The sequence below is a fragment of the Zootoca vivipara genome, chromosome 13 (assembly GCF_963506605.1).
Source record: "Zootoca vivipara chromosome 13, rZooViv1.1, whole genome shotgun sequence".
Classification (NCBI taxonomy): Eukaryota; Metazoa; Chordata; class Lepidosauria; order Squamata; family Lacertidae; genus Zootoca; species Zootoca vivipara.
In genome coordinates this window covers 853374-868982 of record NC_083288.1, presented here as the reverse complement: position 1 = coordinate 868982, position 15609 = coordinate 853374, and the positions used below count along the sequence as shown (strand labels likewise).

At 51.0% G+C, this 15609-nt stretch overlaps 3 protein-coding genes across 7 annotated transcripts in view; 2 read left to right on the top strand and 1 right to left on the bottom strand.

Moving 5' to 3' along the window:
• The window catches only part of UBE3B (ubiquitin protein ligase E3B), a 33492-nt gene extending 29748 nt beyond the window's left edge, over window positions 1-3744 (top strand). For all 4 annotated transcript variants that reach the window (XM_035134864.2, XM_060282082.1, XM_035134866.2 and 1 more), the window contains one exon: window positions 1355-3744. In XM_035134864.2, the coding sequence (XP_034990755.2) occupies window positions 1355-1546 (192 nt within the window). In that variant the 3' untranslated portion in view covers window positions 1547-3744. The remainder of the gene's footprint in view (window positions 1-1354) is intronic.
• Window positions 2944-15175, bottom strand: MMAB (metabolism of cobalamin associated B). Its single transcript, XM_035134867.2, has 9 exons — window positions 15039-15175; window positions 14622-14686; window positions 12601-12694; window positions 11092-11149; window positions 9003-9075; window positions 8149-8246; window positions 6965-7029; window positions 6424-6483; window positions 2944-4660 (listed from the first exon to the last, which is right to left on the bottom strand). Exons 1-9 carry the CDS (start codon window positions 15149-15151, stop codon window positions 4576-4578), a joined length of 711 nt encoding a protein of 236 aa, XP_034990758.1. The 5' UTR covers window positions 15152-15175; the 3' UTR covers window positions 2944-4575.
• Window positions 15176-15299: 124 nt separating this feature from the next.
• The window catches only part of MVK (mevalonate kinase), a 28913-nt gene continuing 28603 nt past the window's right edge, over window positions 15300-15609 (top strand). Inside the window, exon 1 of one of the 2 annotated variants that reach the window (XM_035135752.2) lies at window positions 15300-15606. In XM_035135752.2, the coding sequence (XP_034991643.2) occupies window positions 15529-15606 (78 nt within the window). In that variant the 5' untranslated portion in view covers window positions 15300-15528. The remainder of the gene's footprint in view (window positions 15607-15609) is intronic. The other variant, XM_035135751.2, reaches the window with a different exon arrangement.

Here is a 15609-nt window from a genome sequence, read left to right as displayed (position 1 = left end):
GTGGAGGGACAGCCGAGGGCCAGGCAGCAACTGGGGAGTTTAAGGCAAGTTTAGGTGTTGCTTTAGGTGTCCGACTCTTCGTGACCCTATAGAAAAACCAAAGCACGCCAGGCACTCCTGTCTTGCACTGCCTCCTGCAGTTTGGTCAGACTCATGTCCGCAGCTTCGAAAACACTGTCCAACCATCTTGTCCTCTGTCATCCCCTTCTCCTAGTGCCCTCAATCTTTCCCAACATCAGGGTCTTTTCCAGGGAGTCTTATCTTCTCATGAGGTGGCCAAAGTATTGGAGCCTCAGCTTCACGATCTGTCCTTCCAGTGAGCACTCAGGGCTGATTTCCTTCAGAATGGATAGGTTTGCTCTTCTTGCAGTCCATGGGACTCTCAAGAGTCTCCTCCAGCACCATAATTCAAAAGCATCCATTCTTTGGCAATCAGCCTTCTTTATGGTCCAGCTCTCACTTCCATACATCACTACTGGGAGAACCATAGCTTTAATTATACGGACCTTTGACGGCAAGGTGATGTCTCTGCTTTTTAAGATGCTGTCTAGGTTTGTCATTGCTTTTCTCCCAAGAAGCAGGCGTCTTTTAATTTCGTGACTGCTGTCACCATCTGCGGTGATCATGGAACCCAAGAAAGTAAAATCTCTCACTGCATCCATATCTTCCCCTTCTATTTGCCAGGAGGTGATGGGACCAGTAGCCATGATCTTAGTTTTTTTGATGTTGAGCATATTGAGTGTAGCACCTTAACAGCATCATCTTTTAAAATTTTGTAACACTTTAAACAGTCATGGCTTTCCCAAAATAATTATGGGCGTTACAATTTGTTCAGGGTGCTAGGAATTGATAGGAGACTCCCTATTCCCCTCACGGTGTTTCCGAGTTCTCTGTGAAGAGGGATGGATTGATAAACTGCTCTGAGAACTTTAGCTCTGTGTGGGCAATAGGGGCCTCCTCACAGCTCCTCAGCACCCATCACAAACTACGGCTCCCAGAATTCTTGGGGGTGGGGAGACATGACTCTGCAAAGTGGTGTGAATGTGACCTAGGCCACCAGCAGGCCTGTCTCCAGCCATGATGCTCTGTAACCACCAAACACCAAAGGTGATGCAAAGCAGCTCCCAGCTGAATCTCGTACTGTAAGGTAGGCCTGTCCTCTGGAGTTGGTCCCCTCGTTCTGCTCCAGAGAGAGCAGATATTCTCTGATGTGGAAATGGTGAGGACCCTGCCTGGAACAGGTTTCTCTGTTGGGGTCCCAAGGGCCTTCTGGGCAGAGAGCCTTTGTTCAGCCTGCAGCGCTCACCGAGCATGTGTGTTTGTTGCACCCCAACCCCTCTGTTTCTCTCCCTAGGACACGGGGGACACCCTGGGCAGCGTCCTGCGGGGCTTCTTCACCATCCGGAAGAAAGAGCCAGGTGGGCGACTGCCCACCTCCTCAACCTGCTTCAACCTCCTCAAGTTGCCCAACTACAGCAAGAAGAGCGTTCTGCGGGAGAAGCTGCGCTATGCCATCAGCATGAACACAGGCTTTGAGCTCTCCTAGCCTACGCTCTCAAGAGCTGGATGGGCTCTCAGAGCTATATCTTGGTGAATGGCCACCTAAGCAGGCTGTAGCTCTGGCCTGGGGTCTGGCATCGCTCTGATGCCGCTGGCTGCAACTCTGCAAGGAGGACCTCCTTGGAAACGCAGCTGGCCTGCCATTAAATGTAGCATCAAGAGCCAAGCCTGTGCAGTTGTCCTTGGCGGGGGGGGGGGGGCAATGCCTGATGGAGGATTGCACGCAGGGCAGGCAGGGGCACACAAACCACTCATTGGCCCTGGGGTGTGTGCCCTGTGGATAATTTTTATCTTGCTCTTGGGCAAACAGTTGGACCTTGCTGTGGGCCGGGCCAGGTCAGACTCCAGCAAAATGCTGTGGAACGAAGGTCGGGAGCTGGCTTTTCCCTCCCTCTTTGGCTTCTGAAAAACAGACTTGAGGCTGCTCAACTCGGGCGCCCTGTGAGATTGCAGGAGCTTTCTCTTCATGTTTTTTGTGTTCCTCTCTCTGTGCCCACAGCTTGCCAAACTGCTTTGCATTGACTCTCAGTCTGAATACACGTTTGCCTGCAGGGCCCCAAATGAGTGCTTCCCGCTATGTGGGGAGCAGGTCACAGGTTTGTGATGTGGGATTCCTCCCCCGTAGCAGATCTTTGCTAGTTGTGGGCCTGCAGCTTGTCAGATGTCAGAGAGCAGGCTTCACTGACCTAGTGCCCTCCTTTCTGACCATTGGCTGGAGATGGTGGAACTGGGAGGATTGGCCAAGGGCCTCAGTTGGCAGAGCCCGCTGAAACAGTTAGCAGCTGATCTAATCTGCAGAGGCCCCTGTGCAGCTGAGAGCAGTTCCCTGCTCTGCCCTCTCAGGGACTTTGCTGTGCTGAATAGCTTCTCAATTTCCGTTCAGGAACAGCAACTCCATTAAACTCTGTAATTGCAAAGGAGTTTATGCTGAGGTTGCTCGTAATTCATTGCTTGCTCTGTATTCACATTCATTTGTGCACTTGTCCTTCCCCAGCTCCCCTTCCTCAACATCTCCCAAAATCCAGACATGCCCAAAGGGAAGAGAAAAAACGTCCCCACAAGGTGATATTTCTCCCCAGGGATCCACCTCTTGCTGAATCTGATTGGACCGTGTGGAAAGCACAGGGCATCTTTCAGGTCCTGGACTTGCCCTGGTCCTGGTCTCTGCTTTGTCACAAATGGGTGGATGTCTTTGGAATGAATAAATGCCAGGAAGCAAGGGAGAAAGGTCACCTTGTGCAGGCTCAAGTAGATTGGTGCTCAGCTGTACAAATACCGGTAACAGCTCAGTCTCCCACCCAAGGTATCCTGGGGATCTGAATACGAGTGGGAAGGAAGGGATTGACCTTGAACTGTAATCAAATGCAAAATATTTCAAGAATGTTGGGTTTTACTGGCTTTATTGTTTTTCTTTTTGCAGAAACCCCATTTAATGCTTTCTAACCTTGATTATTCCACCACTGCAAATCTTTAGCCTTGAGGTGTAAAATAATTGCTTGTTTTTTTTAATAATTCTAGTGAAGGGCTGGTCCCAAAGACACTCTCAAGCATGAACCTGTCAACTGAAAACCAAAATCCTCGCCTTTTCTTGATTTTACTTTGAATGTTGCAGAAGAATATGTGTCTCATGTTTTAAATGCTAGACATTAAGCATTCTCTTTCTTAATGGATTTGGCAATATTGCACTACAGAAGTTGCAGGATACTCTATGGCAGCCTTTTGGATGTTTTGGACTACAGTTCCCAACAGCCCAGAGCTGTGCTGGTTGGGGCCCATGGGAGTTGTAGTGCAAAACACCTAGAGGATGCCAGTTGGTGAAGGAATGTTGGGGTGGCATGGGGCAAGCTCTCCAATAGAATCTCTCCAATAGAGTAGGAATGGGGGTAGGACACTATACAGCACCCCCTCCCAGTGGTCTCCTTGACCCTCTGATGCACTGCTTCCTCGTGTATACATTTTCAGAGCTGATGTGAAAATTGTGATTGTGTACTAAATATGTTGAAACAGTTTAGCTGTTCTGGCCCACAACAGTTGGGCATGGTGTGGCTTTCCCAAACAAGGAAAGCTATGCAAGCGTCAGGGGTCTAACATCACCCCCACCCCAAAGCAATGCCTTGCATGTCTGTGTCATGAGGTGGGGAGGGGAAGGTTTGCCATAGGAGATTAATAAAATATTTTATCTTGGCCCTCCTGTATCTTTTTACAGCATATTCTCCATGTTGGAAATAAACTTGAAAAATTGGTTCAATGTAGTCATAGTGAGGTGGGTTTCTCCCTCCCCCCTTCGTAAAAATTGGCTTCTGTGAGTAACCGTACAACAGAGACTCCCCTGACTGAAGAGGAAGGATGTCTCTGAACAGTTCAACAGCTGAAGAGTCAGGTATGCTAAATGACAGCCACTGAGAGGCAAATGAAAAATTGGGAGTCCTGCTGAATAACGGAAAAAAGCAGAAGCCCTCCGGCAGCTGAGCTGCATCCCAAAGCTCCAATCTGGTGATGCCCACTGCTGCCTCCCATCTCTCAACAGCCGTTTCCAGGATCTCTGCACAAAGGTTACAATGGCAGAACTTTGCTGTGCTTGAGATGCTGCATCTCCTGCCAAGGTGTTGATGGATTCAACGATGACCTCAAAAAGAAAAAGAGGACAAGGAAGTGTAACAGAGAAGGCTGTGGTCTGCAAGCCGATCTGAGCTCAAGCGCCAAGTGCCTCTGGGAACAGAACACCTCTTGCGGAGAAGGGCTCTGGAGCACATCAGGTGTGGCGTGTGCTTCTCCCCTCTTCTTTTATCAGCACAGGGCAATAAATGCAGCTGAAGTCTATTCATAGTGAGCACTCCAAGTTCTCTTAGCAAGCTGGTCTCAAAATGGAGCAAGACTAGAGCTGGAAGCTATAAGTAAGCTTTCAGAAGTAGATTTCAAGAGCTCAGTTTGAAACGGCAAGCAATCTTTTGTCTTGTCCAGTCCTCTGTCTGAAAGCCTGGCAGTCCACCTCTTGCATCAGAGGGCCTCTGCCCCCTACTCCGTTCTGGTGTAGATCTTCTCCTGCTTCCCTTCCTTCATTGCAGCATAGCGGGCAAGAACAAACAAGTAGTCGCTCAGTCTAAAGAAGGGGAGAAAAAAGCAGTTGCCCATCTCTGTACAGGAGAAGAGCTTGTAATGGGCATGTCTACTCTAAGGGTGGGGCAGCATCTAGGGCTGGAAGGAGGAAGGTGTCCCTGCGCCTGTAGCCAATCAAAACGGTAGTGGAATGAATGTCTTCCCCCTCCCCCAACTGGATGCCCTCCAGGTGTTTCAGACAAAAATCTGCGCTAGCCAGTTGGGGAAGGCTGCCTTAGGCAGTTGCCAGGTACCAGAGTAAAATCCAGCCCCCGTGAGCCAGTGAGGCCTGCAATTTCAGTGGAGGCAGGCACTGAACGAGAACCAGCATCTATAGCAGGCATCCCCAAACTTCGGCCCTCCAGACGTTTTGGATTACAATTCCCATCTTCCCCAACCACTGGTCCTGCTAGCTAGGGATCATGGAAGTTGTAGGCCAAAACATCTGGAGGGCCGCAGTTTGGGGATGCCTGATCTATAGCAATGGGATATGGCAGAAGGCCACATTTAGCCACGATAATCTGGCTGCTGCATGCCCCTCTCCCCAAAACACGGAGGAGAACAGGAGTCAAACAGGCTGTGAGAAGTTACCTGTGCAGTCTATGGCCACAGGCTCCATGATGATACTACGGGGCAGAGATGATACAACTGGTGCAGCAGCTCTCTACCAGAGAAGGGTCCCTTCCCCATCACCTCCCAACAGCCCTTTTTACCTGAAGACGCCAGGGGCGGAACTTTGGACCTTCTGCATGTCAAGCCTGCATGGAACTACAGCCCTTCCCAAAACACCTTCTGCATGTGGAGCAGGTAAGCACTAGCAATTTGGGTATGCCCACAGGGTGTGCACCTAGAGAAAGGACACCTCTTCCCCACCATCCTCTAGCAAAGACCAGCAGACTCCAGATGTCTCCTTCCGCTGCCCCAAATCTCAGCTTCTACCCTTCTTCCTCTCCACTTTGCAACTTAAGCACAAAGTGATCCAGGTGGAGCCATTGCCACACCTTCCAGATGTCATTTGACTACGATTCCCATCACACACAAACCATCAGTGGCCATGCTGGCTTAGAATACTGGGAGCTGGAGTTCAGCAACATGGGCAGGGCACCATTTTGGCTACCCCTGCACTAATCTCCCACTCCTTTTCCTCCAGGTTGTTGGAAGAGAAAAGACAAGACTACTTGGTCTCCACAGGTCAGCAAGGTCCATGCAGGCTGCAAGGCACAGCAAGATCTGTAAAGCAAAAAACTGAGTGCCCCGGGTAGACCAGTAGTTCCCAAAGCGGCATAAAATGACTATCAGACTCTGAAAAGCTGGTACCACTGGATCAAATTCATCAGTTCTGTTGAATTAATTAAATAGTTTCAACTGGATTTTGAATAAAGGAGCAATTAGTTGCTACTGTTTTGAATCTTAGTGTTATCTTCCTTAGTGGGTTATGCAAACTGCTATCTTGAATAGTGCTTTCTATTAGGGATGGGGGGGACTAGGAACCAAGGGGCACTATGGAACCAAGAGGGCAGGGCTCCCAAAATTTGGGAACCACTAATGTAGATGCAAAAAGGACTCTCTGTAGGAGATATCCAGCAAGAAGTACCCAGGGCAGAGCAGCCTTCCCCAACCTGCTCCTCACTAGATCAGCCCCAGAAACCAGCATGGCCAGTGGCCAGGAAAAGCAGGTGGGGGGAATCCCTTGTCTCATGCCTTTACTGTGTGATCTACTAGATGGATCCCCCCCCAGCCTTGTCAAAAGGAACAGTTCCAAGTTACCTGTTCAAAAACTTGGCCACATCTGCATCTGCTTCTCCCGTTTTCACCAAAGGAATCACACTGCAGAAGAGAAAAGCAAGACAGTCATCACTACAGCTGATAGAATTGGATCCAAAACCACCTTTCCTGCCCCCTGTTAGCATGAGTAAATTTTGCCTTGTTCTGCCAGATCCTAAGGTGCCAAAAACATTATTTGCTAAATGCACCAAATTCTCTGCTCCAAACCAACTGTGCATTTAAAGTGTGTGTGTGTGGGGGGGAAGTACCCACAATTTGTGCAGTTTGCACTGGCCATTAACAGCTCCTGCAGAACTCGATCTCTTGGCAAACACTTCCTTGTCTTGCTGCACAGTACAAACTGATCTGTGCCCTCCCCCTGCATTGCCGGGGAGCACCTGTGGTCATTTCCAAACAATTTTCATGCAAGCCTTACAAGGTTGACATGCCAGCGAAGATTGAACAAGGGAGGTCAGCAGCCCAGACAGCTCACTCAGAGCTGCAGGGGGTTCCCATGCCTTTGCCATTGCAGTTGCTCACTTACCGCCTCTCAGCTCGGCGGCAGATGGCTCTGGAGAGATGGAGAGCAGTGCTGCTTTTGCCGCCAGACTGAAATGACATTGAACACAAAACATCCAGATCTGCCTTATGCCAGGGTCAGGCCCATCCAACTCCCGTCCATCTGCTCTGACTGATGAGAGCGCCCCGGGGTCCTCAGCGGAGAGCAGTCTTTCCCTGATACTTGAGACAGGGCAGGCTGGGGACGGAACCGGAGACTTGTGGAGCTACAAGCACTCGCCTGAAGCAGGAACAGGAGCGTTTGCAGCTAATGCAACCATTTTGGCTACCTTCGCACAGAAGTCAGAAGGAGCTTCTGTGAAAACATGCCCCAAGGAAAGTGCTGTGAACCAGCTGTTGGCTGCGATTCCTGCACAGCAGGGGGTTGGATTAGATCAGGCATCAGCAACATTTTCTGTCCGTGGGCCGGAGCATTCGCACAGACTATCGTCCGTGGGCCGGACACGGGCCGCACGTGCACAGAAGCGATTTCCGGTGCCGCGCTGCCCATATCCGGAAAGCCAGAAATGGCTTCTGTGCATGTCCGCAGTGCCGGAAATTGCTTCTGCGGCTGCGCAGGCGCGATTTCCGGCGCCGCTCGGCGAGTCCCCGCACCGTGCTGTGCCAGTTTAGCGCTGCACGTGGGGGACTTGCCAAGCAGGCGGCTCAGCTCACAGGCGGCCCTCGTGGGCCGCATCTTAAGATTGCTGTAAAAAGGAACTACAGAAGCTCATGGGTTTCCACAAGTTCTAGCATCATGAGCGAGGGAGGAATACTTTTCTCTGCTGCAAAGGGGGAGCAATCTTGCTTGGTCTGGCTGCATCAAAGTGTTCCCTGGCACACCCAGGGCCGAGCAGGATCATTCTCCCTTTGCATCAGCTGGTGTGTGTATTGGGGGGCAGGATCCATGCACCTGAATCCAGCACTAAGCAGCCTGATCAATGGCCAAAGGCCCCAGCAGTGTGCTTGCCAAGCTGGAACCCTGCACAAGAATCTGGGTGGCTGAGCCCGAACTAACCAGCTGTCACTCACAGCTCTGTGACACTGTTCCTGATGGGAATCTGGCCAGTGGAAACCAAAAGTTGTTTGCCCCCCACCCTCTGTGCTGCAAGGCCTCTGCTTTGTGACCACCTCACAGACGGAGCACAACAGAACATGCAAAATACCTACGGGTAAAATGAAAGCTGTGAGTGGTGGAAGGTGCTCGGAGTAGTGATCGATCCAGGCCTCCAGCTCCAGAATGGGCTTTTCACTGAACGACGTTCGCTCTGCAGAAGAGGAGACACGGCTGAGTGGACCAGCCAACCAAGGAGTCACCCACAAAGTGAAGCCCTGGCTTCTTCATTCCCCTGCTTAAGTCTCAGGATAGGGGCTGCCAGCACATGACGCATCAACCTTGCTAAAATGAAGGAGGCTTGAGCCTGGGTCTTGGGCCCTGCGTGGGTTCCAGCGCTGAGTCCTGGAATACCTCAAGCACCTCTGAGCATGCACAGAGCATTTCCCCCCAAAATGGTTAAAATGCCATCTTGCATTTTTAAACAGGGTTTAAGTAAGTGGGAAGCCCTAACAAGCAGAAGCACTATGGCCAACTTGTGCATTTGGAAACCTAGCAAGTCAACGTTTATTAGATGTTTATTTATACTTAGGATATATTCATATGCAATGCTTTTAAGGCATGCATCAAAATCTTTGCAGAAAAAGCATTTCCCCCCACTAAGAAACCACAATGGGGGCTCATGTGTTTCTGTTCCAGGACATGGTCTGAGGGAGCTTGATGCGGCAACATGGCTGAAGCTTGGCAGGTCTGGATCCAGTCAGACCCTTGCCAGGAAGAAAGAAAGGAATGGGGTGTAGACGCAATTTTAAAAACTATTTAAATAAGCCACATAAACAAAGGTTTCATGGTCAGAGTACTTCCTTCAGTTGTCCAGCAAAACTGATCCCCAAAAGCAGTGGCAGCAAAACCATTTCAAAAATGGTTAGCTTATTTTTTAAAATGAAGATCTATATTAGGTTCCAATTACTTAAATGTGACTCCCTGGCTGAGGATATGGGAGTTGCCACGTTGGAGCCGGCGTCTTGCAGCACACACTGGACCTGCGGAAACAAAACAGAGCAGAGATGTTTGGGATGAGCACATTATTTTTGCACAGACGGTGAGACATTCAGAAAGCAGTTTTAATTGTCAGTCTGCCCCCCCCCCCTCGTGTGCCTCTAGAGGTGCCAAAGAATGGGCAGAGTTCTCTGACCCAAATCGGAAGAGGCTTTGCGATGCCATCAGGGGAGGGGAACCCATGGTGGTCCTTCCTCCTCTGGCAGGTGTAGCTGCACTCCAGCTCCTATCAGCCCGGCCAGCATGGCCAATGGGCAGGGATGGTGGGAGGTGGGATCCAGCCACATCTGCAAGAGGACGGCGACTGCTGGCTCCCTGCCCTTGCCTTAACTTACACATGCCGATGGACAAGAGTTAGGTCAACAGCTCTTAGGCAGAAGATGCTCAGTGATAGGATATCCCCAGTGACCGAATGCTAGCAACTGTTGCCAGCCATCTCCATGACATCTTAATTTACTGAATTTATCGCTCCCATAGGAAGCATTGATGGCCCCCAGCTTGGAGGGCTTTAAGAGAGGATAGGACAAATTTAGGGAGGAGAGGCTATCTGTGCTCTGCTTCTTCATTCAGAAACACTTCCGAATACCGGCTGTGGGACACCACAGGCAGGGGGGGGGGGGGAGGAAGGATCCTGCTTGAGTGTTTCCTACAAGCAACTGGTTGGCAACTTGAGAACAAGATGCTGGCTGAGTTGGGCCATTGGCAGGGCTTTTCTTCAATAAAAATATACTATCAGAGCAGCAAATATAATATATAAACTAAGCAACACACAGTAACAATATAACAACAATTTATTATTTATACCCTGCCCATCTGGCTGGGTTTCCACATCTATATATATAAAAATGTAAAAATTGTGAAAGTGCGTGTTCCACTTTTCTCCGTAACCGCTTGACCGATCGTCCTGAAATTTTGACACAACGATCCAGGCCACTCCCCGAGCGTTGTTGGAAAAGAAAATCCCTCAAATCTCACACCTGGGCAGTTATATATCTTGTTTTCCACCAAGTCAAACAGCGCCCTCAAGTGGCGTTATTCCCTCTGCTCCTCCTCCTAACCCCCTCCCTTCCTGTGAAATCTACACCACACCCACAAACCAAATGACATCATCAACCAAGCAACTGAAACCACCAAGGCGGCCATTATCGGACCCCTAGGCCCCTGCCAGGCTGCTAGGCCCCCACTAGGCCCGGGGGGGGAGGGCGAGCAGCCGGATCGCAGGTCGCAGCACAGCCTTTGTTTTATGTAGCCCCCTGCCAGGCTGCCAGGCCCCCACTAGGCAGTCACAGGGATTAGCCACAACAACGCGCCACACCCACAAACCCCGCCTCCGCCACGGGATCCTGTAAAATGGGGACTCTGAAGGGGGCCTATTACCCTCCATTTGACAGACAGCAACCCACAAACCCCGCCTCCACCACGAGATCCACCACTCACATACATCCATCCGGCAGAGGTGTTGAAGACCAAACCAACTGAAAACACGTAGATAGCCGTGTTGGTGTGACGCAGTCGAAACCAAAAAAAATTCCTTCCAGCAGCACAGGTGCTGCTGGAAGGAATATATTTATTTATTTATATTATATTTATTTATTTATTTCAACTGAAAACAGGCCTTTTCCAGCAACAAGGCCCAACATTGCCAAGTGGAGGTAGGGGCCTGCCTGGGGGGGATGGGGGGGGGCAGAAAAGGGAGCAGGGATACGTACTGGATCAGAACAGGGAAGGGGGAGACACAGGGATGAAACCTGCCCTCTCCACAGTATCTCGCCTCGACTCAGGGGGACTCTGAGGCTCAGGGGGATCTATTACCCTCCATTTCACAGACTAAAGCACAGCAATGAACAGTATATAAAAAGAACACGATTGAAGAGTCTTAAAGTTTCTTTCACTGTCTACTCTTAGCACGAGACCTGGTCAAGAGGGTCCTTTGGTCTGATCCAGGAAGGCAGTCCTTGTATGTGGATGCTGTCAGTGACGGGGATGCAGCTATTTCTTACCTGGTGAAGTTCCTGCACAAACGAGTGGCCTCCTTCACTGCCAAATTCAGCACTTAGCCTGGAGCAAAATAGGAGAGATTTCATCCTGAGATATAGGTAACTGATGCTGTTCGTATGAGAGATTTACCTCTTGTGGAGGCACTACAAGCTGAAAGAAGCCTGAAACCAGCTGAATTGTTTCCCCCAAAGAACTGTAGTGATGTGAGAGCAATTCCTTTTCTTCATGAAAGGTGTATGGCCTTCCCATGTTCAGGCAGACAGGAAACTGGTTGAGTGCAGACACAATCTGTTCCTGGCTCTTCGTATGCGATGAGATCTGCAGGATTAGACCAGAACATCTGGTCTAGCATTGCTTGCCCTTAACTGGCAAACCAAATGCTTCCAAGAAGCGCAGAAGCAGAACAGGAAGGCAACAGCCTCCTCCCATTATTGCTCTCCAGCATGTGGAATGACTGGGGTAGACTGCCTCCCAACTTGAAGGTTCCATAGAGCCCCTTGTCTAGCAGCAACTCTCCTCAGCTGGAATCCAACATCTAGAAAGCTCATTCCAGAGATGGTTTGAATGGGGGAGGGGAGATGGAATAACCTCCTCCAACATCTGGCAAAAGACTGCAGCACTCTTGCAGGGTGAGATGATGTCCCATGGAGCCATGAGCTTCAGCCTGTGGGCAGAGCAGCAGGGCCAGGCACAGCCTGCTCCTCTGACATCACCAAGGCAGGACACAAATGGCGAGTCACGGCTGTGGGCAGCTGTAACAGCAGTGAGGCCTCTGCTCCAGTTCCAACGGGCTCCTGTCACTCCCCTCTCCACCCTGCATCATGCCGCCTGGCAGGTTTCATTTCACTTAATAAAAGGTTTTGAAAATGCTCTTTGTTAGTCAGGTAACAGGGTGGTGCTCAGAATAAGGTTATGCCAGGGAATAAGGTTGTGCAAGGAAATTTGCTGCCTACAGCCAACCAGCAAGAACAGCTGCTGGGGAAAATGAGAGGCTTTCCTTGCTTCCCATGACAGAACTGCTTTCTACCATATCAAATTACCACTATTAAATTTATTTATTACCCACCTTTCACCAGCAAGTCCCAGGGTGAAATTCAACAATTGAAAAATTCAGAGTGAAAAACGGTTAAAACTTATTACTGTCACAGTAATAGGGTGGGTCTTAAAAACCATGTCTCAGGTGCCAAAGGTCCAAAGCCGTAAAGTGAAGGTGCCAGACACACCTGTGGGGAGGGAATTCAACAGCTATGGGGCTGCCAGAGAAGGCCCTCTCCTCCTGGGCCACCAACAACAACCCAAGTGCCTGAGGGAGGGGCACTACACTCTGTTGATCTTAAGATACGGAAGGGGTCTGAAGGTAGGGGGTCTTTCGGGAATCTGGGGCCCCAGTTGTTTAGGGCTTTGAACACAAATGTGATTACTTTGAATCAGGCCCAGAAACAAACTGGCAGTCTACTATTCCCTGAAACATTCTTATAAATTGAAGAAATAATTTACAATCTTTTGGTTACCCTATGGCTGAACTCAGTTCATCGAGTGTTCCCAGGGCGTCAAAGATCTGATCATCTTTTGCTCTCCTCTCTCCAGTGAATGTGCTGGAAAACCCTTTTGAAAACCATGCAAGATGATAACAGTGAGTAAAATATGAAGCAGCTCACACCCAAGTACCCAAAGCCCTGTTCACACATGCATGTGCAATGGTTGATTCCTGTAGTCCCAATGACTGGCAGCTGAATGTGGCAACTGATTCCAATGAAAGACCATGGAATTTCTCTGCAGTGATTCATTTGGGACAGTAGGCTTCACAGTATTTGCATTAATACAGTATCCCCCACTCAAATGTATTATTATTATTACTATTATTACTATTATTATCTATATATATATAAATGTAGGCATTGCATGCGTAGACGTCACAGCCTTTCTCTGTAACCACTGAACTGTAATGTAACAAATTTGGCCACAACGTTCCATGCCCATCAGTGAGGGATCTGGCATAATTTTTTTTCCAAAAAAAGCAAACCTTTCATACCTAAAATAATGATTAAACACACAAAAAAGTGGCGCCCAAATCACCAGCAGAAGCTCTGAAGACTCCAGCATCATCCAATAGAAGGGCAGATCGCCCACTGCTGCCTCGAAAGCTGCGCCACCAGGGGGCAGGGATAGGTAATGAAACCTGCCCTCTCCACAGTATCTCGCCTCAGCTTTGCAGACTAGGCCGAGTGGATTTACGGGCCTGCCTGGGGGGGAGGGCATGAGGCCGCAGCATAAAATCAACTGAATATGGGCCATGCCTTTGAGTAGAATAAATGTTATCCTATATAATAAAGTCCCTGTGTCTCTGCGGCCAGATTCCGTGTGTCCCGTTTTCCGCGCTAATGCGCATGTGCCCCAGGGACACAGGGATTGGACGCAGAGACAATATCTCGGTTGCGCGCCCAGGACACTCTCTTGCGGCGCCGGAGGCTGTGCTAGCGGCCGCTCCCAGCGCTGGCCTTCATGGAAGGAGGCGGCGGCGGCGACAGTAACAGCAGCAGCGGGAGCAGCCTGGGCCGAGCGTGCCTCACCTTCCCTGGCCTCTGCCCGTCCTGACCTCCTCGCCCTCAGGGGGCCGGCCTCCATGGGCGCCTAGAGGATGCGGAGCAGCGACGGAGGAGCCCGTGAGAGGAGCGACGAGGCCGCGGCCTTCCCTCCCTCTCTGCGCTCAGCTGCGGGGCACGACGGGAGAGCGAGTTTGTTTACTTGCGTTCCTGGCGCGCCCCGCGGCCGAGCGCAGAGAGAGGGAAGGCCGCGGCCCCGCTGCTCCTCTCACATCTTCTAGCGCCCGTTTTCTAAATGGGCTGAACGGTACTAGTTTCACATAACACATGTGTGTAGGGGAGTCAGGGTTGGGACAAGGCAAAATTTTACAGAACATGCACATTGGAGGAATGATTGTGTGCAAAATGAACGGGTCACAGGGATAACCCGGGGGGGGGAGGGTTGGACGGAGGAGAGGAGGGAAATCACAGGGGTAAGTGAGGGGGTTAGGGGGAGGAGAGGGGGGAAATCACAGGGATAAGCCAGGGTGGGGGGAAGAGGGGGCATAATAGGTGATGGATCAGGACAGAGTTGGGGGATTCACAGGGATGAGGGGGCAATCACAGAGATAAGCCGGGGGGGTGAGAGGAGGAGTGGGGGAATCACAGGGATACGTCATGGATCGGCACAGGGTAGGGGAAATCACACAAATAACCCACAGCAACGTGTGGCACAGCCAGCTAGTTATATTATAAAAAGCATCTGAGCAAAGCATCTCACATTTTACAATCTTCCGTGTTTTCTTTTGTTAACATGTCACAACTACATTATAAAATATTTTCCATTTGTTTCTGTGTGTAGATATATATTTGAAGCAGAGACAAGCAGCCGATTCCAGCAGTCATTCTAAGGCTGTCAAAAATGCACCTTGTGAGGTCATGGTGCTCTCATGGGACAAGGATTAGCTGGATGGATCTGAGACCTGCCTCCGTTGGCAAGATGCTGCTACCTTTGTCTCCTGTTTTCGTGTATATCTTGGGGATTTGGGTTGTTTTCCTGGGCTTGGCATCCATGCTGCAGAGGAAGAGGAGAGGGAAATGGTCCTTTACATTCATTCCCTTTGCATATTCACATTAACTATTTAGTTAACAAAAATTAACACACAGCACATGATGCAATCGACTTTCAAATTAGGATCAATGCATCGTCCACCACGAACGCGCCAAGACTGGCTTCGGTTTGCAGGAGACGCCTCATCCTCTGGCGGCTTTTTTTTAAAAAAAGCCAGCCCTTAACGTTGGCTTTTAAAAGTAACAGAGGCGCCTCGCCAAATCGCGCTTTTATTCGCGTCCCCCCCCCCCAGGCTTCCATGGCACCACCTCCAGCGAGGCTCACGCCGGGCCAGGCCCCCGGGAAGGGGGCTCACCTGGGCGCCTCTCCGGGCCCGCTCTGCTCCCGGCTCAGGCGTCTTGTGCTCCCGCCGAGGGTCGAGGCCGCCGCCATCCGGCGCAGAGCGCGCCCGCAGAGCAGACCCGCCATGGCGGTGCAGCGACGAAGCGTGTTCCTCGCCGGCTGCCGTCGCAGCTGCCTCCCCGCTCCCGATTGGCCGGACGGCGCTAAGACCCGCCCCTGGCGTCCGATTGGGCGAGGGCCGAAGGCTCAGGGCACGCCCCTTTGGAACTGCGGCGCTTCAGTTCGCGGCCGAGGAACCTCCGGACCAGCATGCCTTGCGCGGAGGGGGCGGGGCGGATCCCGGGGGACTATTCACGGCAGCAGCAGCAGCAGCCGCAGTTGGTCGCGAAGGGTCGTCGCTGCTGGGAGACCTCGTCGCTCGCGGGTCTGGCTGGAGATCCGCTGGTAGGTCAGAGCCTGCTCTCGAGGAAGCGCCTTTCCAGGCTCTTCCTTCCTGGGGGGAAATGCGGGACCGGACCTTCGTCGTCTCTGCTCCGGGGAAAGTGATCCTCCACGGGGAGCACGCCGTCGTCCATGGCAAGGTG

Coding starts and splice junctions, on each gene's coding strand:
- MMAB (XM_035134867.2), bottom strand. CDS start 15,151: ATGGCGGGTCTGCTCTGCGGGCGCGCTCTGCGCCGGATGGCGGCGGCC. Junction 12,695..14,621: donor CACGAAAACAGGAGACAAAG/GTAGCAGCATCT, acceptor GGTTTTCAAAAG/GGTTTTCCAGCACATTCACT. Junction 9,076..11,091: donor TTGTGCAGGAACTTCACCAG/GTAAGAAATAGC, acceptor TTGTTTCCGCAG/GTCCAGTGTGTGCTGCAAGA.